Source organism: Neolamprologus brichardi, chromosome 11, assembly GCF_056152115.1.
Source record: "Neolamprologus brichardi isolate AB-2024 chromosome 11, ASM5615211v1, whole genome shotgun sequence".
NCBI classification, from domain to species: Eukaryota; Metazoa; Chordata; class Actinopteri; order Cichliformes; family Cichlidae; genus Neolamprologus; species Neolamprologus brichardi.
Window position 1 is genome coordinate 30,972,280 of NC_142114.1, and position 13,794 is coordinate 30,986,073.

The window sequence follows — 13,794 nt, forward strand, 5'->3', positions numbered from 1 at the left end:
GATTTTATTTTACTCTGTCTTTAGAAATTAATCTATGATCCCCTCTGTGAATCGCTACCTTATCGTGGTGGAGGGTTTTGTGTATCCCAAGAATCCCAGGGGCTATGTTGTCAAATGACAAATTGGTCCTGGGTGAAGGACCAGACAAAGAGCTATTCAGAAACCCTTATGAGTGAAAAGCCTAGGAAACAGTTCAACGTGCCCGAGATAAGGTTGCCGGGGTCCCGCCCTGGAGCCAGGCAGGGTGCCTCGTGGCCGGATCTTAGTTCATGTGGCCCAGCCCCCCACACAGCCCAAAGAAAGGACTTGGGCTCACAATCCTGTAGGCCCACCACCCTCAGAAGGTGGCTTAGTAGTTGCATGCAGTGTGCTGGGTGGCGACCAAGGGTGGAGACCCTGGTAGACCAATGCCCGGCTACCGAGACATGAAACGTCACCTGTCTGGTGTGGAAGGAGCGTGAGCTTATGCGTGAGGTTGAGAGGTTTCAACCAGATGCAGTGGGTTGGATCAGGTGGCCAAGGAGGATGTTGGATAGACCCAATGTGCCTAAATGTGTAGTGAGGGTACGCTGGAAACGCCTAGCAGAGCCCACAGTCCGGGAGACTCCCATCTCTGGCAGAGGTAAAAGGAACCATCACGCTAAAGAAGGAGTCTTATCAGGCTTGGTTAGCCTGTGGGACTTTGGAGGCAGCTGATAACCATCAGGCGACTCGGGAGGGGAAAGCGGTGCTCTACCTGCACTGTGTATATTGCGGCTGTAGCGCTACTGATTACGACTGAGGATATTGTCGGGCGGTGGAAGGAACACTTTGAGGACCTCCTTAATCCCACTGACACGTATTTCGTCCTGGTCGTGGAACACTGGACCAGTGAATTACTGTGGAGGGCCAGTTTGAACACACAGACATACATGGATATCATTTTTCCATTCGGGGAAGTCGAACTGCACTTGTAGTGACTCTGAGCTCTCCCTCGCCTCTTCTTATTCCACAGGTGAGCTGATAGGATGCCTCGGTTCCAGGAGGTGGCAGCCGCCCAACCTTTGACCCCCGGAGGCGGTGATCTGGTTGCTAAGCGATACAGCATCCTGCAGAATCTGGGCCGAGGAAGTTTTGGTTCGGTTTTTCTGGTTCAGGATGCCAAAGCTGCAGATGGAGAGAAGCTGTGAGTAGCTTTGAATCATCTTGTTGGCATCTGGATGTTTTTGCTGCCCAATTAGATTTGATTGTTGGATAAAAAAAAATTACATTTATTTAACACGTTTCAATAAATACATACATATATTTGCTTTAGTGTAGAAAATAGGTTACATAGAGAACATATTTAGAGTAATAAGTAAAATTAGTGATAAAGGGACATTAAGACAAACAAAATGAATTTAAAAATGAGTAAAAAAATAAAAACTGAAGCATGAAAAAGGACACAGAGCAGTGCTGAAGCTGCAGGACACAAACAGTTCTGCAGACGGACACTAGATGGCGATATTGGCTTGTACATGCATGAACTGTAGCTCTTCAGCAGATGTGCTTCAGTCTGTGAGCAGTAAAATCAATCAGGCTGATTAGTGATCAGAGATCACCCACCTGTTCAGCTCCTGCCACCGAGCAGCTTTAACTGAACTTCGTCTAAGCTCACTCAGACCGTTGTCTTCAGACGCTGTGTTGTGGCTCGAGTGGCCGTGCAAGGTGGAGGATTTGGAGGTCTGTTTCCAGGCTTCCCAAAGTGGCTCGTGGGACGTAGGAGGCTCAGAGGTTAGAGGTCAGACTGGTCTGAGGCAGAAAAAGGAAGAGCATTTTTTTACTTCATCAATTTGCAACAAATATTTAAACCATGGAAAACTTTGATGCTGATAAACTGAAAATATTTCCATTAAACTGAATAACAGAAGAATTACAACAATAGGAAACACGAGTCATTATTACTGTGGCAACATTCATTTTAGTCGATGCAGAACCTGTCAGACCTGCCGATCACCTTCAGTTACTGACAGTATTGGCTTCACGTAATCAAACCATTTGTGTGATTAAAGAATAAGTGTTTTATTTTTGGAGAATTATGAACTGGATCTTTGGACCTTGTTTGTGCTGTTTGAGCCTTTTGGAGCATTTTTAATTTGATTATATCGCACTGGCAGAACTCAGAGGCCCTGACTCTGTGAGGGTTCAGAGCCTACGCTCGACTCCTGGTTTGAGAGAAGATGCAAACCCACCCTCGGTATTTGACGAGCTGATGTACCACTAGCGCTGGTTCCAAACTGGGATAATTGCATCAGAAACAGCCTCTGGGGGGAAATCTATGCCAAATCAAACACGTGGATCAATCTGCTGTGGCGACCCCGGGGAAATAAGGGCGCTGATGAAAGTTCTTCCATGAGGGACCATGAAACTGCTCAGGTGTATGCTCTGTATCACCAACGCTTTGTTTTATGTACTGGGTGTTAAAAAAGAGGAAAAAAGAATTGTGCACATCCTGAGTTTTGCGCTGTCGTCCTCACCCTTGGGATTTTATCTCTTCTTCGCTGTTTTCAGCTCTTCTTCCTGCTCTCAGGCTTTGTTTCCTCCTGTTTGTGCGAGGATGTCTGTGGATGTTAGCAGAGACGGTGGGTCAGCTGACGGTACACTCATTCACGTCTGTGTGGAGCGAGCTCGGCGAACAGAGCCGCCTCCTTCCCGTCACATGAGCTCAGTGGGATTGCACTGCGGCTCGCTGCTTTGAGGCTGCGTTAGTTCCAGCAGAAGAAGATGTGAGAACATGAACTGGTCTCACTGGTTTCCTTCAGCTGCTTGTCGTCATCACAAAGATTGTCTTTGTGTGGTGAGCTGTCAGTCGTAAATGCGTATTCCCTTTGAACAAACCGCATAATTAAATACGTCACAGATAAGAAGAGACACCACACCTGTGCTCAGGATGCATTCAGCAGCTGGAGACTGCAGCCGCGAGCCTTTCATGAGCTGAAAGTAGCGTCTTTGTCCTTTCTGTCCGAGCTGAAGCAGCTCTGATTCACAGAGAGTCAATCTGACGTCTTTCATGTGCACTTAACGTGGCTCTTTAATAAAAAACACTTATGTGTGTCAGACAGTCATTTATGAGATGGTCAAAATCGAGTAACGTCTGTTATTAAAGCGTATCCATGGACCAGCTTTGGATGATTCAGAGTTTAAAACAGTTCCTATCCTTGTTATAGTGCACAGTTCATCTCGAAACAATCATTTTAGCTCCTGTTGTTCGCTCAACTCCCTAAAAATATGCTTTACTGTGATTGGTCAGTTACTGGACGCCTGCTGAGGGGCAGCACCCAGTTCTTCTGAGCTCTAACAAAGAAAAAACTTCCCTTCCAAAGACTTCCTGTTTCATGGTGTTGATAATGAGTGGAGCCCAAAAATGTCATTGTCACGTGACAAACATTAACATTTGGCTCCCTCGTTGTATTATCAGAAAGAACTGATAAGGATGAGAGCGTGGAGTAATGCATTTGCTAATACTAGCAGACGTGGTTAGTAACTTCTATCCATCAGCCTCGTGCATGTGTGCGTGCAGATACTTGCAAACTTGTGCTAACTCAATAAAACGGGAGAATTTCTATCAGAAAACTGGAGCATGGACGTCTTTGGTAGCGTGTTTGTACAGTTAACCACACAGCAGGGATTTCATTGGACAATTATATTAAATACTTTCAACTGCAGGCAGGTAACAGCTACAGCTGCCTGCCCTCCATCCATCTGTCAGTCACAGAGACCACGCCCTTTTTGAGATGGCCACGCCTCCCTGAGTCTGGTTCTGGTGGAGCTTTCTTCCTGTTGAAAGGGAGTTTTTCCTTTTTCTTTTCCATTGTCACCAAGTGTTTGCCCAGCAGGGGGCGTCTGATTTTTGGGGTTTTCTCTGTATTATTGTAGGCTCCTTATCTTACAATATAAATCACCCTGAGGTGATTACTGTTGTGATTTGGTGCTATGTAAATAAAAGTGGGCTGACTGTTGCCCTGAAGTGTCCCAGGACAGGAGGACCGGGGGGGTGAATGCTGTGTTAACCTGCATGGATCGCTTGCAGCTGCAGTATCACAGGAAGTTTAGGATTCAGAGATGTAAACAAGAGTAAAGGAGTTTTTCTGACTATGCTGAAATACTAATCACACCTTATTATTTGTGCTGATGTAGAGATCTGAGGTTAGTAATCAGCTCAGATCTGAGGTTAGTAATCAGCTCAGATCTGAGGTTAGTAATCAGCTCAGATCTGAGGTTAGTAATCAGCTCAGATGGAGACACAGGAAACACCTAACACGAGTACTGATAACATATCTCTTCTATCTCTGTCCTATCTGCGTCTACCTCCATCTCATTACGCCTCTCGTTTTCTATCGGTCACGCTCTGTCGCTTCCTCGCCAACCCTGACACACACACACACTTACACACACACACAGTCATGCCTTCATCATCAAGCTGACGTTACAGTCGTGTACATCCATCATCAGGAGGATAACCCTTAACCCCAGTCTTCATCCTAAGATGCACCTGCACTTATAGGGACTCGCTGTTTGTCCTCAAAACGAGACGCGCTCCCACAATGTGTCCAACAGACTTAAGTCCCCACAGAGTCTGTAATACAAGTACAAACAAACACTCTCCAGTCCAGCCAGGGAGGATGACAGCAGGACCTGAGAAATCCTCACCGCCTTCATGTTCATCACGTCTCTGACTCCTCACCTCAGTGACTGAACACATGAATGGTCAAGTGGGCGACACACACACACACACACACACACACACACACACACACACACACACACACACACACACAGGGATGCAGCATGCTGTCCTTACAGCATCTTTCTGTCATCTCCAATCCAGAATCCGACGGCCCAAACTCAGCAGCAGAGCGCGTTTTGTGTCTGTGGTCAAATCTCCATATTTGTGAGGACGCGTCATCGTGTTAGACCTTCTGAGGACTTTATCTGTGGTCACTTTGGGACTCAAAGGACTGTTTGTGGGTTTGGATCAGATTTACATTAAAGTGAAAGAAATTTCCTGTGAGAAAGTGGACGAACGCTGAGACTGGTCACATGTTCACATCCACTCGTAATGGGCATGAATGTCGCGGTAAATTTACGCTTTTAATGATTTCTTTGAACATTTATTTTCCTTTGCTGGAATATTTAATGATCATAAAACAAGAATTGATTTTTAAAAAATTAATTTTTCATTATTTGGGATTTTCTCTAAAGCAAACGGGGTCAGAGTGAACGTACAGCTAATATTTCTTTAAACGTTCATTAGGAAGCTGCACCTTGACCAGACTTCTGTCGGGATTTTTGTCCACCTCAGCACAATTATCACGGTCTGTGTGCGGCAGGCAGGACCAAGTGCAGGACTCAAGACGGCCAACGTAAACTCAGCGGCAAACAAACAGAAAACGAACTAGACTGGAATCATAACAAGGACACAGAACACAGACGGATATGAGGGTACAACATGACACAGGGCTTAAATAGACACCAGAGTAATCAGGGAACGGGAGACAGGAGGGGCACACAGCTGGGAGAACTTAGACCGAACAGGACAAGGGAAGCAAAACCAGACACACTGCAAACAGGAACTATCAAAATAAAACAGGAAACACAACAGGAAGAGGCACTGACTTGACACCGATCAAAGGGAACACAGAAACAAAACGTAAGAACTAAAATCCCAGAACAAAGAACTACTAGAGCCAGAAACACAGAACCATAAACCAAAAGACTCGTAATGATAAAGCAACACTGTCACTGACCAGGACCGTGACACGAATTGGTTAAGTTCATTTAAAGATGGTTGTTCTCTGGTACAGATTCGGCTTTTAACTGTAGTTCACAAGTGTTGTAACAGCGTGGAGGTCGGGGAGGAGCATTTATTGTTAGCCTGACTCCAAAACCACTTCTGATGTGTGTTTGAATATGGCTGAATTAACATTTGTGGCCTCAAAACTCAGGTCTGTGCCCAGAAACCAGCTCAGCGTTATGCTTGTCGGTGGTTGTTAGTGGGGCTGTATGTCGATGCTGTGTGGAGAAGAGAAATCTAAATAATTTCATATTTGTGGACCAAATTCCTGCTTTTTAAAATCGTGTAAGCTGTACAGTCGTTCCAGTCCAGGAAAAGAACAGATTAAAGAAAATGATCAAAAAGCCAAAATGACCACGACATTCATGCCCATGAAGATGGATTCGTTCCTGTTAGAAGGGAGTTTTTCCTCCCCGCCGTCACCAACACTGGGTTTTCTCTGTGTCATTAAAGCGTCCGTACCCTCCACCATAAAGAGCTTTGAGGCGAGTGTTGTTGTGATTTGGTGCTACATGAATAAAATTGAATTATTGCTGTGATGAGCTGTTAATCTGCCCTCAGATGTCCATAGACCTTTGGTGCTGTTGCATGTTTACTCTCACACATTTGAGCTCGTAGCTCTCAGCTGTTTTTACCGTTTGGATCAATCTGGAGCGTGCTGCTCAATCTCAGGTGCTGCCCCCCACGCCGCCGCCTGCTCATGCTCCTCTTTGTCCGTGTTATCTTCTGAAAGTCCTTCTAATGAAGACTAGCTGCAGCCCCCAATCCATCTTCTGCCCTCAGCTGTTGTCAGCGGTGTTTAGCTGGAGGTGTTATCCAGAGACATGCTCACAGTGAAGGGCTCTGTGGTTTACTCGGACAGGGCGAGCACCGAGGATTTTGAGGATTCGTAAAGAAGATAAATCAATCCTGTTTGTTTAAGGGGAAGATTGAGTCTCATAACTAAGTGATAAATAAATAAAGCTTCAGATCTCAGGAGGCAGGAAAGGTTTTTCTTTGGAACGCCAACAAACTTGAGTGTGGTGCAGATCAAAGTGTCCATGAAGCCATCATACCTCCGTCTGTTACGTCTGTTTTATGTCAGCAAACAGCCGACACGGGCGAGGTGAAGTATTCTAGTGGCTACCAGTGTTTTGAATCCAGAAGGGCCAGATGGATGTTGGTAACATTTGACTCTAAGGGGACCATAATAAATAGCATCATAGAGCCATCGATCATAGAGCAGCAGCGTTATCTCCCATTTCTTCAGACTTCTTTTTGGGAGGAGTCTCCCCCTGCTGGCAGTGAATATAACAGCTCTTATTTTATGAAATCGTGTTCGTTTTGTAAATTATGGTCCAGTTGGAGTCAAAGGGACGATTAAAAAAGAAGATTTTTGTTTCTCAGTCATATCTGTCATGGTTGTGCTGTGTGGCAGGCAGGGCGAGGACCCATGTGCACGACGCAAGACGAAGCAAAAAACTCAAAACGGCAGCTTGCTGGAAAACTCACATCGAATACACGATGACAGACAGAGGAAAACACGAGCAGGATGGGGAACAGGTGGGAACACAGCGGGGACTAATCAGACCCAACGAGACAGGGGAGGCAAAACTAGATACGCTGATGTAGGACAAGGACTATCAAAATAAAACAGGAAACACACAGACCGAACTCAGACTCAAGACTAGGGATGGGTACCGGTATGGCACCGGTTCTGACATAAACGGTAGTAACTAGACTGAAAAGCAGCGCACATTTTGGTGTTTTTTTTCCTGAGCTGTGATACACTTTAGATTCTAGCCAATCATTTTACGTTTCCGAGGATAGTAGGCGGGTCCAGGTACGTACGTTCTTTTAGAGCAGAGCTACAGATTAAAAATGCCCAAGGTGAAGCGGTCAAAGTCTGGCTGTACTTCACAGCAAAAGATGCAAACTCAGCAGCTGCAACAAGTGCTTTAAGCTGATACTGTGATGCTGTCAAAGGAGGTAACACCTCAAATCTGATGAAACACCTGGCGACGCATAGCGTTTTTTTAAAAGCAGAGAAATGCGCCGTATTTGATAGCTTGCTGCGAGACCTCACACCGAGCACATCTACTGCGGGTGTGGTGCCTGTTATCGACCCGGAGTTAGCAACATCTCCCAAAAACCCGAAGAGGAGAGTCCTGGCCCCTAGCCCTGCCAGTGTAGCAGAAATGATGATGATGATGATGCAGCAGCAGCCGTTCTTCTCTGCGTGAGTAGCTTAATGTTGTTCGTGTGTAATTTACGTTGAGTAGGCTAACCACGTTATTACATTAATGCATGTAAGGTGAACTAGCAAACACCATCATAGCTACATGCAGCTGTCTTCTTGTTTGATGGCAGATATTCCCTTCACCCTGGACAAAAAGGCTAAAATGACCAAAGAAAAAGTGGAAAACAGCTAAACATGAGAGGTTTTTGGACAAAGTTTGTTTTTTTCCATTGTTTAAGCTGCTTCCAGCCAAGAGTGATACCATATATGCCCCATAGCTGCAGAAAAGGCTAACATTGTTGTCTTTTTACAAAAAAACAGCTGAACATGAGAGGTTTTTGGACCAATTTTGTGTTCTCCATTCTTTAAGCACCGTTTAAGCACCGGCACCGTTTCAAAAGTACCGGTTTGGCACTGGTATCGGATAAAACCTAAACGATACCCATCCCTACTCAAGACACGCAACATGAGACAACATGACATGAAACGTGGGACACGGGTCAAACACAGAGTAGACACGGGAGCAGAGATTAAAGGCTGAATCCCTAACCAAAACCAAAACCATGAACAACAATAATCAAATAATGTATTTACAAATACCAGGTCACAGGCCCAGAACGTTACAAGATATCCAACTTTTCTCATCATGTTTGGTCTCAAAACACTGTCGAGGATTCAAGAAGGTTCCATGAGTGGGCGCTGTCACAGCCAGTGTCAGGATGAGATTATGGCTGAAAGTCATTTTCAAAGCCTTCGTTTGCTCCTTTTCTAATCTGGCTTCAGCCTTCGTTGTGGTAAACAGTTCAGTAAAAAGAATCTAGTCTCTGCGCTGAACTTCCTGCGCTGTCTGACTGAAAACAAACTTTTCTAATGGCGGTGCATGTGGCACGTCGAGGGCTGCGTGGCTGCGAGGCGCTGCTCAGGAAGCGGCGCCGCTGAAGGACGGTTTTCTGACTCTTTCTGCAGGGCGTCATTCAGAAAGAAGCCGACCGTGAGAAGTCTTTGTGTTGTCAGAAAGCAGATGGCGAGCCGTTGTTTAGAGTCGTCATCTCTGCCCTTTTCACCATCTGACAGGTCTCACCCCCCTCTCCTCCCTCCTCCCCCCTCTCGCCTCTCCCTCTCTGATAAATTTGCACTGGGTGGCCTGATCGACGTGTCAGCGTTTGCTCATAAATCTCTGACATCTCCGTGTGCCAGAGACGAACTCGGCCTCACGCCTTCGTGGTTTTTGCCGTGTGTCGCACGTCGGGAGTGAGGAAGAGCGCTCGGCTCGATTACGGTGGAAAAAATGAGACTTTAGAGGACAAAATGAAAACGGTAAGCGCCCTAGGTACGTGACCCCTCTATCCGTTTGGATGCGGTTTCCATGGCAACAGAAGTGCAGCACGTGTCATGGCTGAGCGTCGTTATCAAGATGGAGGAAACTCTGAAAAGAAGCTGTCAGCACACGTTTGTCTTCACTGAAAACAAAGCAGAGAGCAGGATTCATCAGAGAAACCAGACGATGACTGATGAGGGTTCACAGTCCGTGTAGAAGTTTATTGTGAGCTAACGGTTCAATATTCAGTCTGAATAGTTGACAAGTTAAATCAAAGTCCTTGTAGAAGTATAATTGCTACATGTTTAAATTAACGAGGGATGCACATCTCTAATTTTTACCATGAGTTAAAAGCTGGACATAAAGACTCACCAGTGAAATCGGAGTAAAGATCCTTGTGGAAAGCAGGTCGTACAAAGTGTGACCAAAAAATTGTGAGAACACGTCCATAAAAATCGAAAGCGGGATTTAAATGTGACATCTCTGTGTAGAAGTCGCTGCGCGTCCTGTCCTCATGTCTCTGTAACGCTGGAGGTACTGAAAAGTGATCTTTTACATTTATTTTCATCTTCAGGAGAAGATGTAAAGAAGAAACTCTCCCCCCAAACCTAATGTGCAACCATCTGATGTTAAATTTAAACTTTGCCCCAAAATGTATATTTTGACAGGATAATGTGCACAGAAGAAGGCCTCATGGACAAAGATGCAAATCATGCACAGGAAGCTTCTGGTAGCAGAGATGTAGAAACGATTGGACATGTTTTTGTTGAATAAATCTGTATGTAGGTTCAAAGGGAATGAAATACATAAAAAATGAATAGTCCCATGGGATAAGATTATTTTCTGCTTACTGAAAGTTAAAGATTGATTAAAGATGCTTCGTTCTGGGTTTTTTTTATCTTTAGCGTTTTCTCCAGAGACAAAGAACAGAAGAAGAAACACCTCCAAACAACCAGAAAACTTCAAAGTGGGACACAAATTCTCCAAACTCTCTTACAAAATGTTTGCTTTTAAAATCCATGTGTCTCAGATACTGGTTTTTACATTTTCATCTGCAGACACTTACCGGATGCAGTGGTTCATTGTTGGATGGCATTCCCGGGAATCTCACAGTGATATCTGCACTGTGGATTTACTGTATGAGGTGAAGTTTGGGTAAAATCCAAAAGTCCCATCTGTTTGTCAGCTGAAAAACTGAACACCACATGCGGTGAAACATTTCTGTTCAGTGCAGCGGGTGCTGGAGATTTTAATCACCCTAAATGAGACATTACAGACCGGTCTCACATATGTCAGCAGATGTTTTCCTTTGGTACTTAGTCTGGAAATGTTTGCAGTGACCTAGAAAATTAGAAAGTGGAGCTTTTGCAGATGTGGTTAATGTTGCTGAGAAAGTAAACATTAGAATACGTGTAAAATATGGAGAACATAACAGTTAAAAACGCATTTTACTGGTACTAAAATAATTGGATAAGCCAGATCAGATGGACCTGGTCAGATGGAAGAGTGAGTGGACGGACGGACGGACGGACAGACGGGTGGATGGACGGTTGGATGGATGGCTGGATGGTCAGATGGTCGGATAGATGGATGGATGGATGGATGGATCGATGATGGATGGATGGATGGATGGTTGGATGGTCGGATGGACGGATGGATGGATGGTTGGATGGTTGGATGGATGAATGAGTGGATGGATGGACGGTTGGATGGTCAGATGGTCGGATAGATGGATGGATGGATGGATGGATCGATGATGGATGGATGGATGGATGGTTGGATGGTCGGATGGACGGATGGATGGATGGTTGGATGGTTGGATGGTTGGATGGATGGATGGATGGATGGATGGATGGTCGGATGGATCGATGATGGATGGATGGATGGATGGATCGATGATGGATGGATGGACGGTTGGATGGTCGGATGGACGGATGGATGGATGGATGGATGGATGGATGGATGGTCGGATGGATCGATGATGGATGGATGGATGGATGGATCGATGATGGATGGATGGACGGTTGGATGGTCGGATGGTCGGACAGATGGATGGATAGATGGATCGATCGATCGATGATGGATGGATGGATGGATTGATGATGGATGGATGGATGGATGGTCGGATGGATGGATCGATGATGGATGGATGGATGGATGGATGGATGGATGATAGATGGATGGATGCATGGATGATCGATGATGGATGGTTGGATCGATGGATCGATGATGGATGGATGGACGGTTGGATGGTCGGATGGACGGATGGATGGATGGATGGATGGATGGATGGTTGGATGGATGGATGGATGGATGGATGGATGGATGGTCGGATGGATCGATGATGGATGGATGGATGGATGGATCGATGATGGATGGATGGACGGTTGGATGGTCGGATGGACGGATGGATGGATGGATGGATGGATGGATGGATGGATGGATGGATGGTCGGATGGATCGATGATGGATGGATGGATGGATGGATCGATGATGGATGGATGGACGGTTGGATGGTCGGATGGTCGGACGGATGGATGGATAGATGGATCGATCGATCGATGATGGATGGATGGATGGATTGATGATGGATGGATGGATGGTCGGATGGATGGATCGATGATGGATGGATGGATGGATGGATGGATGGATGGATGATAGATGGATGGATGCATGGATGATCGATGATGGATGGTTGGATCGATGGATCGATGATGGATGGATGGACGGTTGGATGGATGGATGGATGGATGGATGGATGGTTGGATGGATGGATGGATGGATGGATGGTCGGATGGATCGATGATGGATGGATGGATGGATGGATCGATGATGGATGGATGGACGGTTGGATGGTCGGATGGTCGGACGGATGGATGGATAGATGGATCGATCGATCGATGATGGATGGACGGTTGGATGGTCGGATGGACGGATGGATGGATCGATCGATCGATCGATCGATGATGGATGGATGGTTGGATGGACGGATGATAGATGGATGGATGCATGGATGATCGATGATGGATGGTTGGATGATCGGATGGATGGATGGACAGATGGATGGATGGATTGATGATGGATGGATGGATGGTCGGATGGTCGGATGGACGGATGGACGGATGGATGGTCGGATGGATGGATGGATCTATCGAAGTTGGATGGATGGCTGGACGGATGGACAGATAAATGGTCGGATGGACGGATGGATAGATGGATGGCTGGATGGTCGGATGGATGAATGAGTGGATGGATGCACACCTGCTGTATAACACCTTTGTGAAAAGCATACCAGGCTCTGAGGCGTGGATCCTGTTGGTGTTTTGATGCGCAGAGAAGCTGTTTTGTAAATGATTTTCTCAAGCAGCTTGCTGCTGACCCATTTAAGCTACAGGCCGGCTCTATTTAAAGCATCAAAAAAGAATCTCATTTATCTTCTGAAAGCCAGGAAGAACTTTTCAAATGCAGCCAACAGGAGCATGGATGTCATGCAGCGCTGCATTCACACACAGTTTACCCAGAATACAAACGTGTCCACATACTTCTGGCTGTACAGTGACTCTCTCACACAGACAACATGATGCAAGCAGTGACTCACCTGAGCTCGTCTCCTCTGAGGTTTTAGGAGCAGCTGTGTGACCTCCATCGTCTCTGTCACACATGGAGTTTCTGTTTTCAGTCCCCGACAGAACACGCTCAGGTTTGTTCAGCACAAACTTCCTGAATTCACCTGAGATCTGCTCCAAAGGGTCGCACACACCTGCTTTGGGTCATCGGAGTCTTATTCTTGATCTCCCCCAGTCGGGGTTTCTTTGCAGCAGCTCCTCAAAGCCGAAGGCTCTGCCTCCTGTTCTACTTTTAGAAACTCTCGAAACCACAAATGAATCAGCAGTCTGAGAAAGACGTCCTTTATTAGGTTGACGAGGAACTGTGAGGTCTTTAATGTTCAGGACTACATGTGAAAAAAAATCTGCAGTTAACAGGAAGCCAATGAGAAGAAAAACGCCTGCTGTGGCATTTTGGTTCAACTGAAGACGTTTCAGGGAGCTTTTAGAACAGCCCGATAATACTCCCACCATTTCTCTCGTGTCCTGTGAACTCATGATCTGAGTGATTGATCAGTGTGCTCAAACGTCTCAAACTGCTGCCTGTGCTCGTCCAGCCTGCTAAGGCTCTAAAATCTCACTTCCTGTTGTGCTGATTTATCCACTTCCTGTTAAGCTTTCCCTTCAGCAGGAAGCAGCCAGCTGGGCGGCCTCTCGGAGAGGCTCAGACGCCGGAGGATGCATTGAGATAAAATGATCACCTGAGGCACAGGTGGAACGTCACAGCAGGCCAGAGGAAGCTTCACCTGGTGACGTGTTTGAATCATTTATGTCTGAAAAGTCAATCAAAACGATTTGTTCTCTTATACCAACAATTTATTCTGCTCAACAGCAACAGTGC

The 13,794-nt window shown here is 45.9% G+C and overlaps 1 protein-coding gene across 4 annotated transcripts in view; it reads left to right on the plus strand.

The window, feature by feature from the left end:
- The window catches only part of nek11 (NIMA-related kinase 11), a 69,599-nt gene that overhangs the window by 576 nt on the left and 55,229 nt on the right, over positions 1–13,794 (plus strand). For all 4 annotated transcript variants that reach the window (XM_087848577.1, XM_087848580.1, XM_087848578.1 and 1 more), the window contains exon 2: positions 995–1,165. In XM_087848577.1, coding sequence (XP_087704703.1) covers positions 1,008–1,165 — 158 coding nt within the window. In that variant the 5' untranslated portion in view covers positions 995–1,007. The remainder of the gene's footprint in view (positions 1–994; positions 1,166–13,794) is intronic.